Source organism: Oncorhynchus masou, chromosome 18 (assembly GCF_036934945.1).
Source record: "Oncorhynchus masou masou isolate Uvic2021 chromosome 18, UVic_Omas_1.1, whole genome shotgun sequence".
Classification (NCBI taxonomy): Eukaryota; Metazoa; Chordata; class Actinopteri; order Salmoniformes; family Salmonidae; genus Oncorhynchus; species Oncorhynchus masou.
This window is the reverse complement of record NC_088229.1, coordinates 65,031,607-65,050,841: the sequence shown is the minus strand read 5'-3', so window position 1 is coordinate 65,050,841 and position 19,235 is coordinate 65,031,607. Positions and strand designations below refer to the sequence as shown.

At 43.2% G+C, this 19,235-nt stretch overlaps 1 protein-coding gene across 1 annotated transcript; it reads left to right on the top strand.

Moving 5' to 3' along the window:
- The first annotated feature begins 6,524 nt into the window (after positions 1-6,524).
- LOC135505129 (interferon-induced protein with tetratricopeptide repeats 5-like) lies at positions 6,525-8,973 on the top strand. Its single transcript, XM_064924237.1, has 2 exons — positions 6,525-6,832; positions 6,998-8,973. Exons 1-2 carry the CDS (start codon positions 6,798-6,800, stop codon positions 8,418-8,420), a joined length of 1,458 nt encoding a protein of 485 aa, XP_064780309.1. The 5' UTR covers positions 6,525-6,797; the 3' UTR covers positions 8,421-8,973.
- The last annotated feature ends 10,262 nt before the right edge of the window (positions 8,974-19,235 follow it).

Below are 19,235 nucleotides of genomic sequence, written 5' to 3'. Positions count from 1 at the left end.
CGCCTACTCATTCAAGGGTTTTTCTTTATTTTTACTATATTCTACATTGTAGAATAATAGTGACAACATCAAAGCTATGAAATAACACATATGGAATCAAGTAAGAACCAAAAATGTGTTTTTGGATGCTACATGATTCCAAATGTGTTATTTCATAGTTTTGATGTCATCACTATTATTCTACAATGTAGAATATAGTAAAAATAAAGAAAAACCCTTGAATGAGTAGGCGTTCTAACACTTTTGACCGGTAGTGTACTTCAAAGTAGTATTTAATTTGTTTTTTGGAGTATCTGTATTTTACTTTACTATTCATTTTTTTGTCAACTTTTACTTTTTCTTCACTACATTCCTGCAGAATTTGTTTGACTTTTTACTCCATACATTTTCCCTGACACCCAAAAGTACATGTTACATTTTGAATGCTGATCCAATTTGCACACTTATCAAGAGAACACATGGCCATCACCACTGCCTCTGATCTGGCGGATTCACTCAACACAAATGCATAATTTGTAAATGGTGTCTGAATGTTGGAGTGTGCCCCTGGCTATGTGTACATTTTAAAAACAAGAAAATGGTGGCATCTGCTTTGCTTAATATAAAGAATTTGAAATGATGTATACTTTTACTTTTGATACTTAAGTATATATTACCAAATACATTCACTTTTGATACTTAAAGTATATTTAGAACCAAATACTTTGACTTTTACTCAAGTAGTATTTTACTGGGTGACTTACATTTTTTCTTGAATAACTTTCTATTAATGTATAGATACTTTTACTCAAGTATCACAATTGGATACTTTTTCCACCACTGATTTCAACCCTTGACCTTGTTCATTTTCCTAACATCAAAACGAGTCTTGTAAGATATACTGGTGCTGAGAAATACACACAAAAGTAAAAAGTGTGACAACCAACTACCCCTATCTTACTGTTACACAGTGCATGGCTTATAGGAATACTGCTACATGCATTTGAATGGTTTTAATTGTAAAGTGTAACATTAACTTCAAGTTGCGTGCATGTTTCTTATGTTCATTTTTTATATTTTTTATTGCAACAACAACAAAAAATGAATTAGAATGTATTGCTTTAGGAGTTTTTATGTCTTTGGATGTGTCTCCTTTCAGGTAGTTGATTAGATATCTTCACCGACCGTTCAACTGTTGTTGCTCTTGTAACTGGCATTAACATTGTGAAAGAGATAATAAAACATACTGCCAAAAAACGTGATGATCTTTGAGCTTGTTAACGTGCTTCTTTCTACTTTGCTCCAAAAACCAACATAAAGGCCAAATATTAAATCTTCTTATTGTTCCCTCTAAGTATTTCCATGCTGGCACTTTGCCAGACATTTGTAGGGAGTCGCTGCAAGTTTGACAGTGAGTCGAAAAGGAACAGTAAGACAATAATATATAATACTATTTTGACATTGTTCACCTTTAAAGATACATTTCTTAACTAAATAAAACATTTCATGACAGATATTAGTATGTGTAGTGAGTAGGCTGTGTCACGGCCCTTCCTCTGCATTGCAGGGGCAGTTCCTCCTGCAGGCAGAAGAGGGTCGTTAGTGATTGGAGCCACCTGGGCTCAGGGTATTTAAATTGCTTCACTAACCACTCTTGTCTCTCTCTCTGCTCCTCCAGGTATGATCCTGTTTTGTTTGTTCCTTTGTAGTTTTACAAGTTTTCACTCAGTCATATTCACACACACAGATTCACATATCCCTGCACTTTACATACACCCTTTACATACACCCTTTACATACACCCTATGATACTTTCACACCTCATTCCTTTTTCATTGTTTAAAGTTAATAGTCTTTGGTTTATAATGAACCTTTTTGATTGGCCTATACCTGTTGTTCGTGTCCCCTCATTTTTGCCACAGGCTATGAGCCGGCCTGTGACAGCTGTATATAAAGGGGTAGGCCATGGCTCTGGTGACAGATATTGTAGTGCTGACTATCACCATCTGCAGACAGATTATTCAAATTATTCCATTTATTTTAGATTTGGGTTTGAAAATACAGGTTGGGATATAACCAACTGGCTGAAAATGCCCCTACTTGCATGTTCTATGTAGGCCATAAAGCAACTTCCGGTGATGTTCACTGTCCTGTTAGAGGATGATTCCTGCAGTGACTCAGAAAAGCAGCACTGCTACTCTGGCTTCGGCCTGTTTTTGTTCTTCAAGAAGAAACACTAGGATGGCGCTGTGACATACTTCAAAAAGCCCTACCAGATTCAGACAGAGATGGGACAGGAAGCAGGCTAGGAAGAGGATGAAGCGGATCACAGGGATCTGCCACCAAGACTTTCTTCTTGGTGTACTCAAGAAGAGAGTCTGCGAAGCCTTTGAGATTTTGGCGTTCCTCGTCACTGAGGACAAAGAGGAAGGCTGAGGAGTACACCAGGAGAGCTAAGATTCACTCTGCAAGCCACTTTACCCCTACCTACATGCACAAATTACTTTAACTAACCTGTACCCCTGCACATTGACTCTGTACCGGTACCCCCTGTATATAGCCTCGTTGTTGTTATTTTATTGTGTTGCTTTTTATTTTATTTTATATTTTTTACTTTATTTTATTTAGTAAATATTTTCTGAACTCTATTTATTGAACTTCATTGTTGGTTAAGTGTTTTTTACGTATTTGTAACTAAGCTATTCCCGGTAAGGTTTACACCTGTTGTATTTGACACATGCTAAACCTTACTGTAACACAACATGTGTTAAATTGAAATACTGCTGTATGCATTTAAATGTGTTTCTGTAACTAAATTCAAGTAGTGTGTACGTTTTTTAAGTTTGATTTCAAAATAAATATAGAGTTAGACTATATTACCTATGGAAAACATGTTTCTATGTCTTTGGATGTGTCCCATTTCAAGTGAATTAGATATGACCATTCAACTGCAGTAGCTCTTGTAACTGACATTAACATTGTGTAGAGAACATATTACCAACATCTTTGAGCGTGTTAACATTATTTTCTACTTGATTAGTCAACATTGCCTGTGTATTTCTTGACTGCATGACATTTATTTTTTATTACAGAACTATTGTGTGTAATGCAGTCAGACAGGGAAAATAAGGCTCTCGTAAACATTGACATTTGTATGCTGACTATAATCACCCGAAGAAGGCTTCTGTATTATGACCAACGTCATTTTTATATTATAATAAAATGTTATGACATTACATGGTTAAGTATTCATCAAATGCAGCTCTACCATGTTGAAGATACATAGGCGACAGTATCTCAAATGAAAATGGATCCTTCATCACATTTCCTGAAACATGAGCTTTGATGAAAATGAGATAAATCTGTGTGGCAGTTTGAAGGAATGGGCCTCGACTTGTCCGTATGGAACAGTAAGCCTATAGGTATTTACAGTTAAAAGCCTGTCCTCAGTAAACCCTATGCCTCGTTATAATCATTCACTACCTGATGACATTGTCAGAGGAAATGCAACTTTGAAAAGCAACTCAAAGCAGCGATTCAATAAACCCATGTTTTTTGGCCAACAACTGGTTAAAAGGCCCTAATTTGGCTACAGTCTTAGTTTTAGGCCTTTGGTTGGTCTGCTATAACAATATCTACTTTGCACACCAATTTTCTGCTCTTCTGTTTTCGTTATAAAATACAGGTAACTGCCAAAATAAAGGAAACACTAAAATAAAGTGTCTTAATAGGCCGTTGGGCCACCATGAGCCAAAACAGTTTTAATGCACCTTGGCAAAGATTCTACAAGTATCTGTAACTCTATTGGAGGGATGAGATACCATTCTTTCATGCGAAATTCCATCAATTGGTGTTTTGTTGATGGTGGTGGAAAACACTGTCTCAGGCGCCACTTCAGATTTTGAGTCTTGCATGAATTTTAAGCCCAAGCCCTACCCATTCCCACGATGTTCAGGCACTACCCATTCCCACGACGTTCAGGCCCTACCCATTCCCACGACGTTCAGGCCCTACCCATTCCCACGACGTTCAGGCCCTACCCATTCCCACGACGTTCAGGCCCTACCCATTCCCACGACGTTCAGGCCCTACCCATTCCCACGACGTTCAGGCCCTACCCATTCCCACGACGTTCAGGCCCTACCCATTCCCACGCCCTACCCACGTTCAGGCCCTACCCATTCCCACGACGTTCAGGCCCTACCCATTCCCACGACGTTCAGGCCCTACCCATTCCCACGACTTTCAGGCCCTACCCATTCCCACGACGTTCAGGCCCTACCCATTCCCACAACGTTCAGGTCCTGACAAATTTAAGGCCTGGCCCGGGCTTGACCAAAACCAGAAATAACTTCCTCCATTACTAAATCCATGAGCTGCTCCTCTCTGTCTGTCACTTGCTCACTCTCCATGAGCTCTGCTGGTGGCTCTTGGTGGCTCTAAGGGTAGTATGCAGCTACCCTCTTAGGGTAGGGTAGCCTAGTGGTTAGAGCGTTGGGCTAGCAACCAAAAGGTTGCAAGTTCAAATCCCTGAGCTGACAAGGTACACATCTGTTGTTCTGCTCCTGAACAAGGCAGTTAACCCACTGTTCCTAGGCCATCATTAAAAATAAGAATTTGTTCTTAACTGAGTTGCATGGTTAAATAAAGGTATGATACAAAAATAATGGTGGCTCTGAGTCTGTGAATATCCATGGCAACTGCTCTGCTTGGACTGCTCTGCTCAATGGTGAGAGAAATTAGCTGTTAGACACTTTTTGTCACAAAACTCAAGGAACATGATCATTTTTGTGAAACAATCTTTCCTGTTTTATATTTGACAAGGTTGAAGCACTTCTGACACACTTCTGACAAGGTTGAAGCACTTCATGATCTTAGTCAAATGACTATGCAGCGCAGCAGAACATGAGCAAAAGGCTCAGCTTCAAAATGTTAGTGATTAATTTAATGATACTCGAGCACTGCCCGTACCCTAATTATTGCTAAAACAAATCAGGCCCTACCTGGCCCTGACCCGATGTATAATGTCGGGCTCAAGTCGGGTAGCAAAGCTCAAACCAGAATCTCCCATAAGGGTTGAACTGCCATGACATGACGGCCATGACATATGGTTTACATCATTTTCATGCTCATCAATCATTCAGTGACCACTCGTGTTCCCTGTGGATGGGGGCATTGTGATCCTATGGGGGCATAGCCATGATAGTCAAAATAATGGCCTAAATAATGGCCTGTCCAGCATTTTTATACATGACCCTAAGCATGATGGAATGTTAATTGCTTAATTAACTCAGAAACCACACCTGTGTGGAAGCACCTGCTTTCAATATACTTTGTATCTCTTATCTACTTAAGTGTTTCCATTATTTTGGCAGTTACCTGCATCTGACGTGCACTGTATCTGGTGGCTTATAAGCGGACTGGAACATCATTGTCAGAGAATAGGAAACACTCAGTACAGTAGTAAAATACCAGAGTAAAATATGGTCTGTCTCTATATCTCGAGGTTTGGATGAATGACCTGCACTCAACATTTATTTCCAATTTAAGATACATTTTCTTCATAATATCTCTAAAACAGAATTTCTGTGGAGCAGCGTAACTCCAAGCAGTGATTAAACTGCTTGGAGTAACCCTGGATTGTAAACTGTCATGGTCAAGCATATTTATACAACAGTAGCTAAGATGGGGAGAAGTATGTCCATGATAATGCACTGCTCTCCCTTCTTGACGGTACTGTCAACAAGACAGGTCCTACAGGCCCTAGTTTTGTCACACCTCGCAGGACTTGTGAAAATTGCAATTGGATCAGAACAGGGCAGCACTGCTGGCCCTTGGATGTACACAGAGAGCTAATATTAATCATATGCATGTCAATCTCTCAAGGCTCAAAGTGGAGGAGAGATTGACTTCGTCACTGCTTGTATTTATGAGAGGTATTGACATGTTGAATGCATCGAGCTGTCTGTTTGAACTACTGGCACATAGCTCAGACACCCATGCAACAAGAGGTCTCTTCACAGTCCCCAAGCCCAGAACAGACTGTGGAAGGCGCACAGTGGTAAATAGAGCCATGACTACATGGAACTCTATTCCACATCAAGTAACTCAGGCAAGCAGTAAAATTAGATTTAAAAAACAGATAAAAAACACCTTATGGAACAGCGGGGACTGTGAAGCAACACAAACAGAGGCACAGAGGCATACATACACACACGATAGCATACACACGATAGCATACGCACTATACACAGGTACACGTGGATTTTGTACTGTATGTGCTAGTGGTGGAGTAGGGGCTTGAGGGCACACAGTCTGTGAATGTATTGTAATGTTTTTATAATTGTATAAACTGCCTTAATTTTGCCGGAACCCAGGAAGAGTAGCTACTACCTTGGCAGCAGCTAATGGGAATCCATAATAAATACAAACACAAAATATGTGCCGTGTTATGTCTATTGCGCACAGCACTCTCACTGAGGCCGCGCGCGTCATCCATTCAAGGACACTCCCACGTGAGGTAATCGTTCACTGGCTGAGAAGAAACGAAACTTAGGCTACTGTACTAGTATTCCAGAGTGACGATACTCATCCTTTCGCTTCATATAGGGACGCCAACTGGTAGTATTGTTGTAAATGTGTCAACTTCCATAGGCTACTTTATACTTCTGCTTAATACAAACAATTATCGTACCTGGGCAGGGAACGCGCGTAATATTAACACATTTTATAGCTGGGCAGGGAACGCGCATGGTGTGACAGCAGGCCAGCACACAAGGTGTTCATTATCAGTGTGGCCACCTGAGCATTGTTGCTTTATGTGCTGGTGCAACTTTACAACTATTGAAATGAGGTAAGTTTGCCATCTTATATCTTTGTATGACTACTTTACTAAGCACATGGTAACACAGTGAACAAAATTAGATTCTGAATGAACACATGCCAAAATCTATGATTTTGAAATAATGAGCTGTGTAAAATTGTCAATAACATAGTCACTAAAATATATTATTTTCAGCTCCATTTTAACCAAACTACTTCAACTGGAGTGCCGCTTCACCTGGGATTTGAGGCAAGATGACATGGATATTGATAATCTGCAGACCAGGCTCAAGGACCAGATTGAGTTAGGTCTCGGGAAAGAGGCAGGGGTTGCACGGACATTCAGCAATCTGGCCTACATCAAATATCTGAAGGGTTACCCAGAAGAGGCAATGGATAACTTGTTAAAGGCTGAGGAGCTCACGAGAGAGTACCATGGTGAGGACTGTGAGAAACATCTCATTGTCCCCTATGGAGACCTTTGCTGGTTACATTACCATGTGGGTGATTACATCAAGTGCCAGAGTTACTTAGAGAAACTGGAGGAGATGAAAGAGAAGTTTCCAACTAGTTCCACATCTGTCCTCCATCCTGAGGTCTATGGTGAGAAGGGTTGGACCTTCCTCAAGTTCTCCTATAAATACTATGACAAAGCACTAGAATGCTTCAAGAAAGCTCTGGAGCTGGAGTTTGAGGAGAGTGAGTGGAATGCAGGTTACGCCATTGCATTGTATCGTACAGAAAAAGAGCTCTCAAGTGTTAATGACTCACCAGCTATTAAACAACTGAGACGTGCCATAGAGATTAACCCACAAGACGCAGTCCTCATGGTCCTTCTGGGTCTGAAACTGTCTGTCTATAAAATATTTGGGGAGGCAGAGGAGTTGGTGGAGAAAGCTCTGGATATGTCCCCAGACTGTCCGCACGTGACACGTTATGTAGGGAAGTTTCTCCGACAGCAGGGGCACGTTGACAAGTCCATTGCTCTGTTGAACAGAGCACTACAGCGTACAAGCCAGTCTGCCATAATACACCATCAATTGGCTCTCTGCTACAAGAGGAAAAAGATCTCAGTATGCAAGAGTGGAAGGTTCCATGGTAAGGGGGCTGAGATCCAGCAGCTACTCCGTCAGTGCATTCAACATCTGGAGATGGCTACTTCACTGAAGCCTTCCTTCATCTATGCCATGGCTGAGCTGGCACTGCTCTACGGAGAGGATAAAGACATCACCAAGGCAGAGGAACTGTTCAAGAAAACCTTTGAGAAAGCCCTAGCTAAGAATGACAGTCTGCAGGTGGTCAACTTGAACTATGGCCAGTTCCAGCAGTATCACAACAAATGTGAACCTCTGGCCATCAAGCACTACACAGAAGGTTTGGAACTACAGAAAGACACTGCCAATGGGAAGAGTTGTGCGCAGAAACTGAAGATGATCGCAGAGAGGCGCATCTCCCAAGACCCCATGGATGGAGAGGCCTGTGGTATTCTGGGGTTTGTCTATAGAATGCAGGGGAATAAAGAACAGGCCGTACAGTGGTATGATAAGGCTGTTGTGCATGATTGTAATGACAAATACCTCTCTGCACTCTGTGAACTTCGCCTGTCTCTTCAGCAATAATACTCCGGAGTCAAACATGAATCTGCACTCTGTAATCTAGTAATAAAGCCTGAAAGTGTGCATGCATCCACTTAAATCTTTGTTAGACTTAGTTTAAATTCTCCCTGATTCAAGATTGATATGATTTAGCAAAGTAACAAAAAAAATGAAATTGATATGTTTGTGTGTGGAAATATGGTTTGGGTCATTTGAAGATATAGTTATGAAATTTAAATATATTATTGTATTCTACATGCGCTTTTAGGTTTACAGGCATTTACTGCACTTTTATTCACAACACGCTTTTGTTTATTTTTGCATTTTCCGATTAAGAACATTCAAAACAAAAAGTAGAAGATATTGGACAACAATATAACAAAGTGACAATAACCTTTCAAGACGACAGACAAGAATGTGAGTGAAATAATATATATTTTTTAAAGAATAAGACATGGGCCGTAAGCTACCTATTATACATTAAGTGTGAAACATTACGTGAGGAATATATATAGATGCACTCAATGTGATGTAAGGGGAGATTCTCCATATAAACAATTAAAGGTTGTAAAATGTCTCCAAGTTATTCCTCAAGCAGTAAGTCATTTTCTCCAGTGGGATAAAACTATTAACTTCCGATAGCCACATTACAACTGGCAGGGAGGAATCCGATTTCCATTTCAAGGCAATACATTTCTTGGCAATCGCTAGCAATATTTCTGTTAGCTTTATAGTATGACATGGCCTAAGACTGTAATTAGTAAAGTTACCCAGTAGACAGATCTTCGGGTCTAAAGGGAGTGTATAACGCCTTTCTTCCTGGGAAAGAGAGGACCAAAGCGCAGCGAGGTGAGTGTTCATCTTCTTTAATAATAAATCCCAACTGAACACTTCAAATTACAAAATAACAAATCTGAAAACTGAAAACACTCCTATCTGGTGCATAGACACTAAGACAGGAAAACAATCACCCACAAACCCCCAACACAAAACAAGCTACCTAAATATGGTTCCCAATCAGAGACAATGACTAACACCTGCCTCTGATTGAGAACCATATCAGGCCAAACACAGAAACAGACAAACTAGAAACACAACATAGAATGCCCACCCAGCTCACGTCCTGACCAACACTAAAAAAGGAAAACACACAAGAACTACTAAGAACGTGACAGAATGCAGCCCCATGAATTGAGGAAATGGTATTGCATACCCGTTGCCAGAAACAGTGTAGTTTTGAACACTGCCAAGGAATGTTCCTTCATCTGAGCCACATCTTAAACTGAGAGAGGAGATATCAGGGTTGAACTTGTGTAGTCTAGATGGGGTGATATAGAGCTGATGGAGGAAATTAAACCGGATCAGTCTGTATCTGGAGTTCAATGTGGATATAACACCATCCCTGCATAGGTCACTCCATAGTCCCTAATCAAAATTAATACTCAGGTCTTTTTCCCATCTAAGTCGGCGTTTATCTAGTTAAGAGCATCATGGACACGGGAAATGGTCCTAAACAGTGGTTGGTCTGCATGGCAGAGTTGTTCATTGGGTGACATCTTAGGTAGGTTCCCTTGGCCCTTGAGATTCACCCTAATAAAATGTTGTAGTTGTAGGAATTTAAGAAGTCCTTGTTAGACAGGTGGTATTTATGTTTCAGCTGTTTGAAGGACATAAGAATTCCCTTCTCATAGCAATGTTCCAGAAGAGTGATATCCTTATTCGACTATGGTCTAAAGTTACTATTCTGGAAAAACACAAGAATCAATCTATTGTTCCGTAGAGGGGTTTTAGGGGAACAAAATTCCTCTCGTCTTTGCAACTCATGCAGTTTGCACCATGCCAAGCAGAATGTGTAATTAAAGGGTTGTCTATGAAAGTTTTTATAGATTTCATGTACCATTTGTTAAACAATTCTGCCCGTGTCCTCATGTACATCAAACTTTTCAATGTTCAACCATGAGGGAGAAGGACCATTGTTAAACCTCTGACCCAGAAATCTAGACTGCCAGTAATACATTCTGAAATTGGGGAGGTTTAAGCCCCCTTGACCATAATCAAGGGTATCACGTTTCAGGTAAGATCCAGAAGTAACAACAGTTTATTAATCCAACAGGGGCAGGCAAAATGGAGGTTAAGGGCAGGCAGGGTTCAGTAATCCAGATAGGTGGGGCAAAGGTACAGGACGGTTGGCAGGCTCAGGGCAGGCAGACGTCAGTAATCCAGATAGGTGGGGCAAAGGTACAGGACGGCTGGCAGGCTCAGGGCAGGCAGAGGTCAGTAATCCAGATAGGTGGGGCAAAGGTACAGGATGTCTGGCAGGCTCAGGGCAGGCAGAGGTCAGTAATCCAGATAGGCGGGGCAAAGGTACATGACGGCAGTCAGGGTAGGCAGAGGTCAGTAATCCAGATAGGTGGGGCAAAGGTACAGGACGGCAGTCAGGGTAGGCATAGGTCAGTAATCCAGATAGGTGGGGCAAAGGTACAGGACGGCAGTCAGGGTAGGCAGAGGTCAGTAATCCAGATAGGTGGGGCAAAGGTACAGGATGTCTGGCAGGCTCAGGGCAGGCAGAGGTCAGTAAGCCAGATAGGTGGGGCAAAGGTACAGGATGTCTGGCAGGCTCAGGGCAGGCAGAGGTCAGTAATCCAGATAGGTGGGGCAAAGGTACAGGATGTCTGGCAGGCTCAGGGCAGGCAGAGGTCAGTAATCCAGATAGGTGGGGCAAAGGTACAGGACGGCAGTCAGGGTAGGCAGAGGTCAGTAATCCAGATAGGTGGGGCAAAGGTACAGGACGGCAGTCAGGGTAGGCAGAGGTCAGTAATCCAGATAGGTGGGGCAAAGGTACAGGATGTCTGGCAGGCTCAGGGCAGGCAGAGGTCAGTAATCCAGATAGGTGGGGCAAAGGTACAGGATGTCTGGCAGGCTCAGGGCAGGCAGAAAAGGTAAACACCCGGAAAACTAGACAACAGGAACAATCCTTGAGGGGGGTGGAGACAATCACTAAAACAGGTGAAACAGATCAGGGTCTGACAAAGGGTCAGTTTGTCCAGACTATCCATAAGGGTTTTGCTGTGCCAGATAAACTGTGTGGTCAGCTTGTCGAAAGAGGAAAATAATGCTGCGGAGACAGGGATGTGGAGAGATTGAAACAAATATAGAACATTCATTTTAATTATATTAATTCTACCAAGTACAGTGAGAGGTAAATCTGTCTATTTACACAGGTCACCCTCCACCTTTTGCAACAAACTGTCCAGATTGAGTTTATAGAGGTTGTTCAGGTTACCATCCACCATTATGCCCAAATATGTGAAGCCCACAGGCGACCATCTAAAAGGAAACTTATGTTTGATGGTATGATGGTCAAATACAGACAATGTTAAGATTTCTCTTTTATCAAAATTGATCTTATATCCAGAGATATAACCATTATACTGTAATAGGTTCTGTAAGTGAGAGAGAATGTTCTGGGTTTGTTAGAAATAAGATAAGGTCATCCCCAAAAAGTGATAACTTATGGGTATGGTGGCCTACCTCAAAGCCATGTACAGTATGTCAGCACATGTTCTAATGGCCTCAGCCAACTGTTCGATGGTGGCGGCTATTTGGGCAACCTGGTCTGTTCTCCCTATAGAGAGGGAAAGAGGACGAAGTAATCCCATTGGTAGCAATCCTAGCTGTCTAAACCAAACATTTCCAAGATGTGAAAGAGGTATAGCCATTTGACCCTATCAAAGGCCTTTTCGGCATCGAGGGAGACTGCGACACTAGGTATTTTGTTTTTGTTAGCAAGGTGAATTATATCAAAGAACCTTCTGAGATTATTGGAGGACAATCTATTAATTATGAAGCCAGTCTGATCTGGGTTGACCAACAGGGGGAGACATGACTCCAGTCTCTTAGATAGCATCTTGGTGACCAGTTTACAATCTGTATTAAGGATATAGGTTGGTCTATAGGAGGTGCACTTTAGTGGGTTTTTAGATTTCTTGGGAATTACCGTAAACACAGTTTGAGAGAAAGAACCTCGGAAGCAGTAGTCCTCCCCAGCTTTTTTAAGTACCCCCATAAGGTAGGGTACCAACAGATCCTTAAATTATTTATAAAACTCTGGAGGGAAGCCGTCCTCTCCAGGAGATTTATTAGAAGGTAAAGATGTAATGGCCTCCAAAAATTCAGGGACAGAACTGTTCACTCAGGTGCCCTCTGACAGGCATGGGCGGTTGAGAGAGGAGAGAAAGGAATGATAGATCATCGCTTGATTGGGAAGTATAGAGGTCCTCGTAATATTTCTTAAAAGTATCATTCATTTCTGATATCGAAAGATATCTTGTTAGTAAGAGTTTCTATAGCGTTAATTGTCCTCTTACTTTCCTCTGCTTTCAGTTGCCATGCCAATATTTTGTGTTCTTTCTCTCCAAGCTCGTAGTAACGCTGTTTTGATTTAGTGATGGCCCTCTCAGCTTGATAAGTGTTCAGGGTATTATATTTCAGTTTATTATTTACCAAAAGCCTTTATAGGTCTTTAGTCGGGCCTCTTTGGTAGGTTTTCTCTAGTTCAGATATTTCATATTCAAGGGCATTCAGTTCGGCACTGTGTTTTCTCTTCAGCCCTTTAGTATAGGCAATGATCTGTCCCCTCAGATAGGCTTTCAATGCGTCCCAAAGAATGAAGCTGTCAGGAGCAGAGGGTTTGTTTGTCAAATTAAAAACTATTGATCAAATTAAAAACTATGATGAATGCACAAAATTCAGGTTCCTTCAGGAGTGTAGAATTTAGTCTCTATCTATATGCTCCATTTACCTTGGTAGGAATGGAGTTTGATAATACCAGAGGAGAATGGTCACTAAGCAAGCTGGGAAGATAATCAGTATCTAACACTCTATGAAGCAGTTGGGTTGATAGCAAAAAGTTATCTACAGTATGTGTGTGTGTTTGTTGTGTGGGAGTGAATAAAAGAGTAGTCCCTATCCTGTGGGTGCATCTGTCTCCAGATGTCTAGTAAATTCAGATCCTTCAAGAATGACATGGTGAGCTTAGCAGCTTTGGTACGAGGAGAGGGTTTATCAGAGGGCATATCAAGAACTGAATCTAAAGAAAAATAAATATTTCCTCCAGCCAGAAGCCATCCTGGTGGTGCTTGAGCAACCTGAAGTAAGATATTTTGAATAAACATATGGTCTTTACAATACGCTTTAATAAATAAATAAAAGTTATTATTTCCACTACCGTATGACAAAAAAATAATTGAAAGAAAAAACAATCAACGTCAAAATTCTTAGTGCTAGTCTGTCACGTTCTGACCCTAGTTATTGTGTTAATTGTTTGTTTTAGTTGGTCAGGACGTGAGTTGGGTGGGCATTCTATGTTTTGTGTTTCTAGGTTGTTTTTCTGTGTTCGGCCTAGTATGGTTCTCAATCAGAGGCAGGTGTCGTTAGTTGTCTCTGATTGAGAATCATACTTAGGTAGCTTGGGTTTCACTGTGGTTTTGTGGGTGATTGTTTCCGTGTCTGTGTTTTACACCACACGGTACTGTTTTCGGTTTCGGTTGTTTAGCATGCAAGGAATTCGCCCTGAGGTGCGTGTCCCCAAGCCCGGTACCACCAGTGCCGGCACCCCGCACCAGGCTGTCTCTCCGTCCCATCAATACAGGTGCTCCCGCATGCCCGGCGCTACCAGAATTTCCACCCTCAGTCCAGAGGCGCCAGAGCCCCTCAGTCCAGAGGCGCCAGAGCCCCTCAGTCCAGCTCTGCCAGAGCAGAGCCCCTCAGTCCAGAGGCGCCAGAGCCCCTCAGTCCAGCGCTGCCAGAGCCTTCCTCCTCTCCAGCGCTGCCGGAGTCTCCCGCTTGTCCGGCGCTGCCAGAGCTTCCGCCCCTCAATCCAGAGGCGCCAGAGCCCCTCAGTCCAGAGGTGCCAGGGCCCCTCTGTCCAGAGCTGCCAGAGCCTTCCTCCTCTCTAGCGCTGCCGGAGTCTCCCGCCTGTCCGGTGCTGCCAGAGCTTCCGCCCCTCAGTCCAGAGGCGCCAGAGCCCCTCAGTCCAGGGGCATCAGAGCCCCTCAGTCCAGAGGTGCCAGAGCAGAGCCCCTCAGTCCAGAGGCGCCAGAGCTCCTCTGCCCAGCGCCGCCTGAGCCGCCCGTCTGCCCAGCGCCGCCTGAGCCGCCCGTCTGCCCAGCGCCGCCTGAGCCGCCCGTCTGCCCAGCGCCGCCTGAGCCGCCCGTCTGCCCAGCGCCATCTGAGCCGCCCGCCAGTCAGGAGCTGCCAGATCCGTCAGCCAGCCAGGAGCTGCCAGAGCCATCAACCAGCCTGAGCTGCCTCTCAGTCCTGAGCTACCCCTCAGTCCTGAGCTACCCCTTAAGTCCAGAGGTGTCCCTCAGTCCGGTGGGCCTGTTGTTTAGGGTTCCCAGGTCAGGGTCGGCGGCAAGGGTCGCCGTTCCTAGGAGACCACAGAGGCGGACTAAGACTATGGTGGGGTCCACGTCCAGCGCCAGAACCGCCACCGCGGACAGATGCCCACCCAGACCCTCCCCTATAGGTTCAGGTTTTTACGGCCGGAGTCCGCACCTTGGGCGGGGGGTACTGTCACGTTCTGACCTTAGTTATTGTGTTAATTGTTTGTTTTAGTTGGTCAGGAAGTGAGTTGGGTGGGCATTCTATGTTTTGTGTTTCTAGGTTGTTTTTCTGTGTTCGGCCTAGTATGGTTCTCAATCAGAGGCAGGTGTCGTTAGTTGTCTCTGATTGAGAATCATACTTAGGTAGCCTGGGTTTCACTGTGGTTTTGTGGGTGATTGTTTCCATGTCTGTGTTTTACACCACACGGTACTGGTTTCGGTTGTTTACGTTTATTGTTTTTGTATGGAGTGTTCAGTTTATGTGTTTAAATAAACAACCATGGACACTTACCACGCCGCATATTGGTCATCCGATCCTTCTCGCCTCTCCTCTTCAGATGAAGAGTCCTCTTGAAGTTGTAACAGCTTTCAGGGCTTTACAGAGTCTACATGTACATTGTCAATGACAGTGGTGCTCATGCAATTAAACCAAGGGTGACAGGACACCTCCCCTTTCATCTTAATCCATTATGGGTAGAATCAACAAATATGACATACCCATTCAGTATGATGTCATATGGCTGAGTACACCTTTAATTCCAAGCTCAGAAAGGTCCAACAAGGGTTGTTCTAATATAGAACAAGAGAATTGTCCTCCTAGCCCTCTGACTTAACTTCACAGTAACATGCTGCATGTAATAATCAATGCTGTATATCTTTACGCAACTATGCAATTTGATGTCCACTACCGTACAGTATAAAGACAAAATCATCCCGTATTTAACTTCATCAATTACTGTATATGAAATTGGTATGAAAATGTACATCACCAACCGTTATAAATGAATAATTAATTCATAATTAACTCATAAGTAGTTCCAGTCATAAAGAGGTGTCTTAGTTCAGGTAGGATCACCACTTTATTGAAGAATGTGAAATATCAGAATAATAGTAGAGAATTATTTCAGCTTTTTTTTCATTCATCACATTCCCAGTGGGTCAGAAGTTTACATACACTCAATTAGTACTTGGTAGCATTGCCTTTAAATTGTTTAACTTGGGTCAAACGTTTCGGATAGCCTTTCACAAGCTTCACACAATAAGTTGGGTGAATTTTGGCCCATTCCTCCTGACAGAGCTGGTGTAACTGAGTTAGGTTTTTAGGCCTCCTTGCTAGCACACACTTTTTTCAGTTCTGCCCACACATTTTCTTTACGATTGAGGTCAGGGCTTTGTGATGGCCCCTCCAATACCTTGACTTTGTTGTCCTTAAGCCATTTTGCCACAACTTTGGAAGTATGCTTGGGGTCATTGTCCATTTGGAAGAACCATGCTTTAACCTCCTGACTGATGTCTTGAGATGTTGCTTCAATATATCTACGTAATTTTCCGTCCTCATGATGCCATCTATTTTGTGAAGTGCACCAGTCTCTCCTGCAGTAAAGCACCGTCACAACATGATACTGCCACCCTCGTGCTTCAAGGTTGGGATAGGGTTTTTCGGCTTGCAAGCTTCCCCCTTTGTGTGTTAGCTAATCCAAGTTTATCGTTTTAAAAGGCTAACTGATCATTAGAAAACCTTTTCGCAATTATGTTAGCACAGCTGAAAACTTATGTTCTGTATAAAGAAGCAATGAAACTGGCCTTCTTTAGACTAGTTGAGTATCTGGAGCATCAGCATTTGTGGGTTCGATTACAAGTTCAAAATGGCCAGAAACAAAGATCTTTCTTCTGAAATTCATCAGTATATTCTTGTTCTGAGCAATGAAGGCTATTCAATGTGAGAAATTTCCAAGAAACTGAAGATCTCGTACAAAGCGGTGTACTACTCCCTTCATAGAACAGCGCAAACTGGCTATAACCAGGATAGAAAGAGGAGTGGGAGTCCATTTGCAGAAATGCAGCCCAAAACTTGCAAGGAACCTCCATCATGCTTCACTGTTGCCTGCAGACACTCATTCATGTACTGCTCTCCAGCCCTTCGGTGAACAAACTCCCTTCTGCTATAGCCATATATTTCAAATTTGACTCATCAGTCCAGAGCATCTGCTGCCATTTTTCTACACCCCAGTTCCTGTGTTTTCGTGCATATTTGAGTCGCTTGGCCTTGTGTCCATGTTGGAGGCATGGGTTTTTGGCAGCAAGTCTTCCATAAAGGCCACTTTTGACCAGACTTCTCAGGACAGTAGATGGGAGTACCAGCATCCCACTGTTTTCTGCCAATTCTGAGCTGATGGCACTGCTGGACATCTTCTGATTGTGAAGGGATGGACATAAGCATGATGTGTCTTTCATCTGCTGCAGTAAGTTTCCTTGGCCGACCACTGTGTCTACGGTCCTCAACGTTGCCCGTTTATTTGTGCTTCTTCAAAAGAGCTTTGACAGCACATCTGGAAACCCCTGTCTGCCTTGAAATGTCTGCCTGGGAGAGACCTTGCTGATGCAGTATAACTACCTTGTGTCTTGTTGCTGTGCTCAGTCGTGCCATGGTGTATGACTTTTGACAGTAAACTGTCTTCAGGAACCTCACCTTCTTAGCTGAGTTTGGCTGTTCCTCACCCAGTTTCATTCCTCCTACACAGCTGTTTCCGTTAATGATTGTGTTTCAACCTACATATTGAATTGATTATCATGAGCACCTGTTTGGTATAATTCTTTAATCATGCCAACAAAATCCTTGACTTTGTGAAAGTGTACCTAGAAAAATTGATGCTGTTTTGAAGGCAAAAGGCGGTCACACCAAATATGCACTTGATTTAGATTTTTCTTCTGTTCACTCACTTTGCGTTGAAATCAAATCAAATCCACTTTTATTTGTCACATACACATAGTTAGCAGATGTTACTGCGAGTGTAGCGAAATGCTTGTGCTTCTAGTTCCGACCATGCAGTAATATCTAACAAGTAATATAACCTAACAATTTCACACCAACCATCTTATACAAAAAGTGTAAAGGTATGAATAGAATATGTACCTAAAATATATGAATGAGCGATGGCCGAACGGCATAGGCAAGAAGCAGTAGATGGTATGGAGTACAGTATATACATATGAGATGAGTAATGTAGGGTATGTAAACATTATATTAAGTGTCATTGGCTAGAGATACATTTATTATGTCAATTTCTCATTATTAAAGTGGCTTGAGATGAGACAGTATGTTGGCAGCAGCCACTTAATGTTAGTGATGGCTGTTTAACAGTCGGATGGCCTTGAGATAGAAGCTGTTTTTCAGTCTCTCGGTCCCTGCTTTGATGCACCTGTACTGACCTCGTATTCTGAATGATAGCGGGGTGAACAGGCAGTCGCTCGGGTGGTTGTTGTCCTTGATGATCTTTTTGGCCTTTCTGTGAGATCGGGTGGTGTAGGTGTCCTGGAGGACAGGTAGTTTGCCCCTGGTGATGCGTTGTGCAGACCTCACTACCCTCTGGAGAGCCTTACGGTTGTGGGCGGAGCAGTTGCCGTACCAGGCGGTGATACAGCCCGACAGGATGCTCTCGATTGTGCATGTAAAGGTTTGTGAGTGTTTTTGGTGACAAGCCGAATTTCTTCAGCCTCCTGAGGTTGAAGAGGCGCTGCTGCGCCTTCTTCACCATGCTGTCTGTGTGGGTGGACCATTTCAGTTTCGCCGTGATGTGTACGCCGAGGAACTTAAACTTTCCACCTTCTCCACTACTGTCCCATCTGCTGTTTCCTGAAGTCCACAATCATCTCCTTTGTTTTGTTGACATTGAGTCTGAGGTTATTTTCCTGACACCACACTCCGAGGGCCCACACCTCCTCCCTGTAGGCCGTCTCGTCGTTGTTGGTAATCAAGCCTATCACTATAGTGTCGTCTGCAAACTTGATGATTGAGTTGGAGGCGTGCATGGCCACGCAGTCATGGGTGAACAGGGAGTACAGGAGAGGGCTGAGAACGCACCCTTGTGGAGCCCCAGTGTTGAGGATCAGCGGGGTGGAGATGTTGTTATCTACACTCACCACCTGTGGGCGGCCCGTCAGGAAGTCTAGGACCCAGTTGCACAGGGAGACCCAGGTTTGGAGGGTACTATGGTGTTAAATGCTGAGCTGTAGTCGATGAACAGCATTCTTACATAGGTATTCTTCTTGTCCAGATGGGTTAGGGCAGTGTGCAGTGTGATTGCGATTGCTTTGTCTGTGGACCTATTGGGGCGGTAAGCAAATTGGAGTGGGTCTAGGGTGTCAGGTAGGGTGGAGGTGATATGGTCCTCGACTAGTCTCTCAAAGCACTTCATGATGACGGAAGTGAGTGCTACAGGGCGATAGTCATTTA

Bases quoted from the DNA above. Each gene is read 5' to 3' on its own strand.
- LOC135505129 (XM_064924237.1), top strand. From the start codon at position 6,798: ATGTGCTGGTGCAACTTTACAACTATTGAAATGAG. The intron at 6,833-6,997 runs GTAAGTTTGCCA...TATTATTTTCAG, and splicing joins TTTACAACTATTGAAATGAG to CTCCATTTTAACCAAACTAC.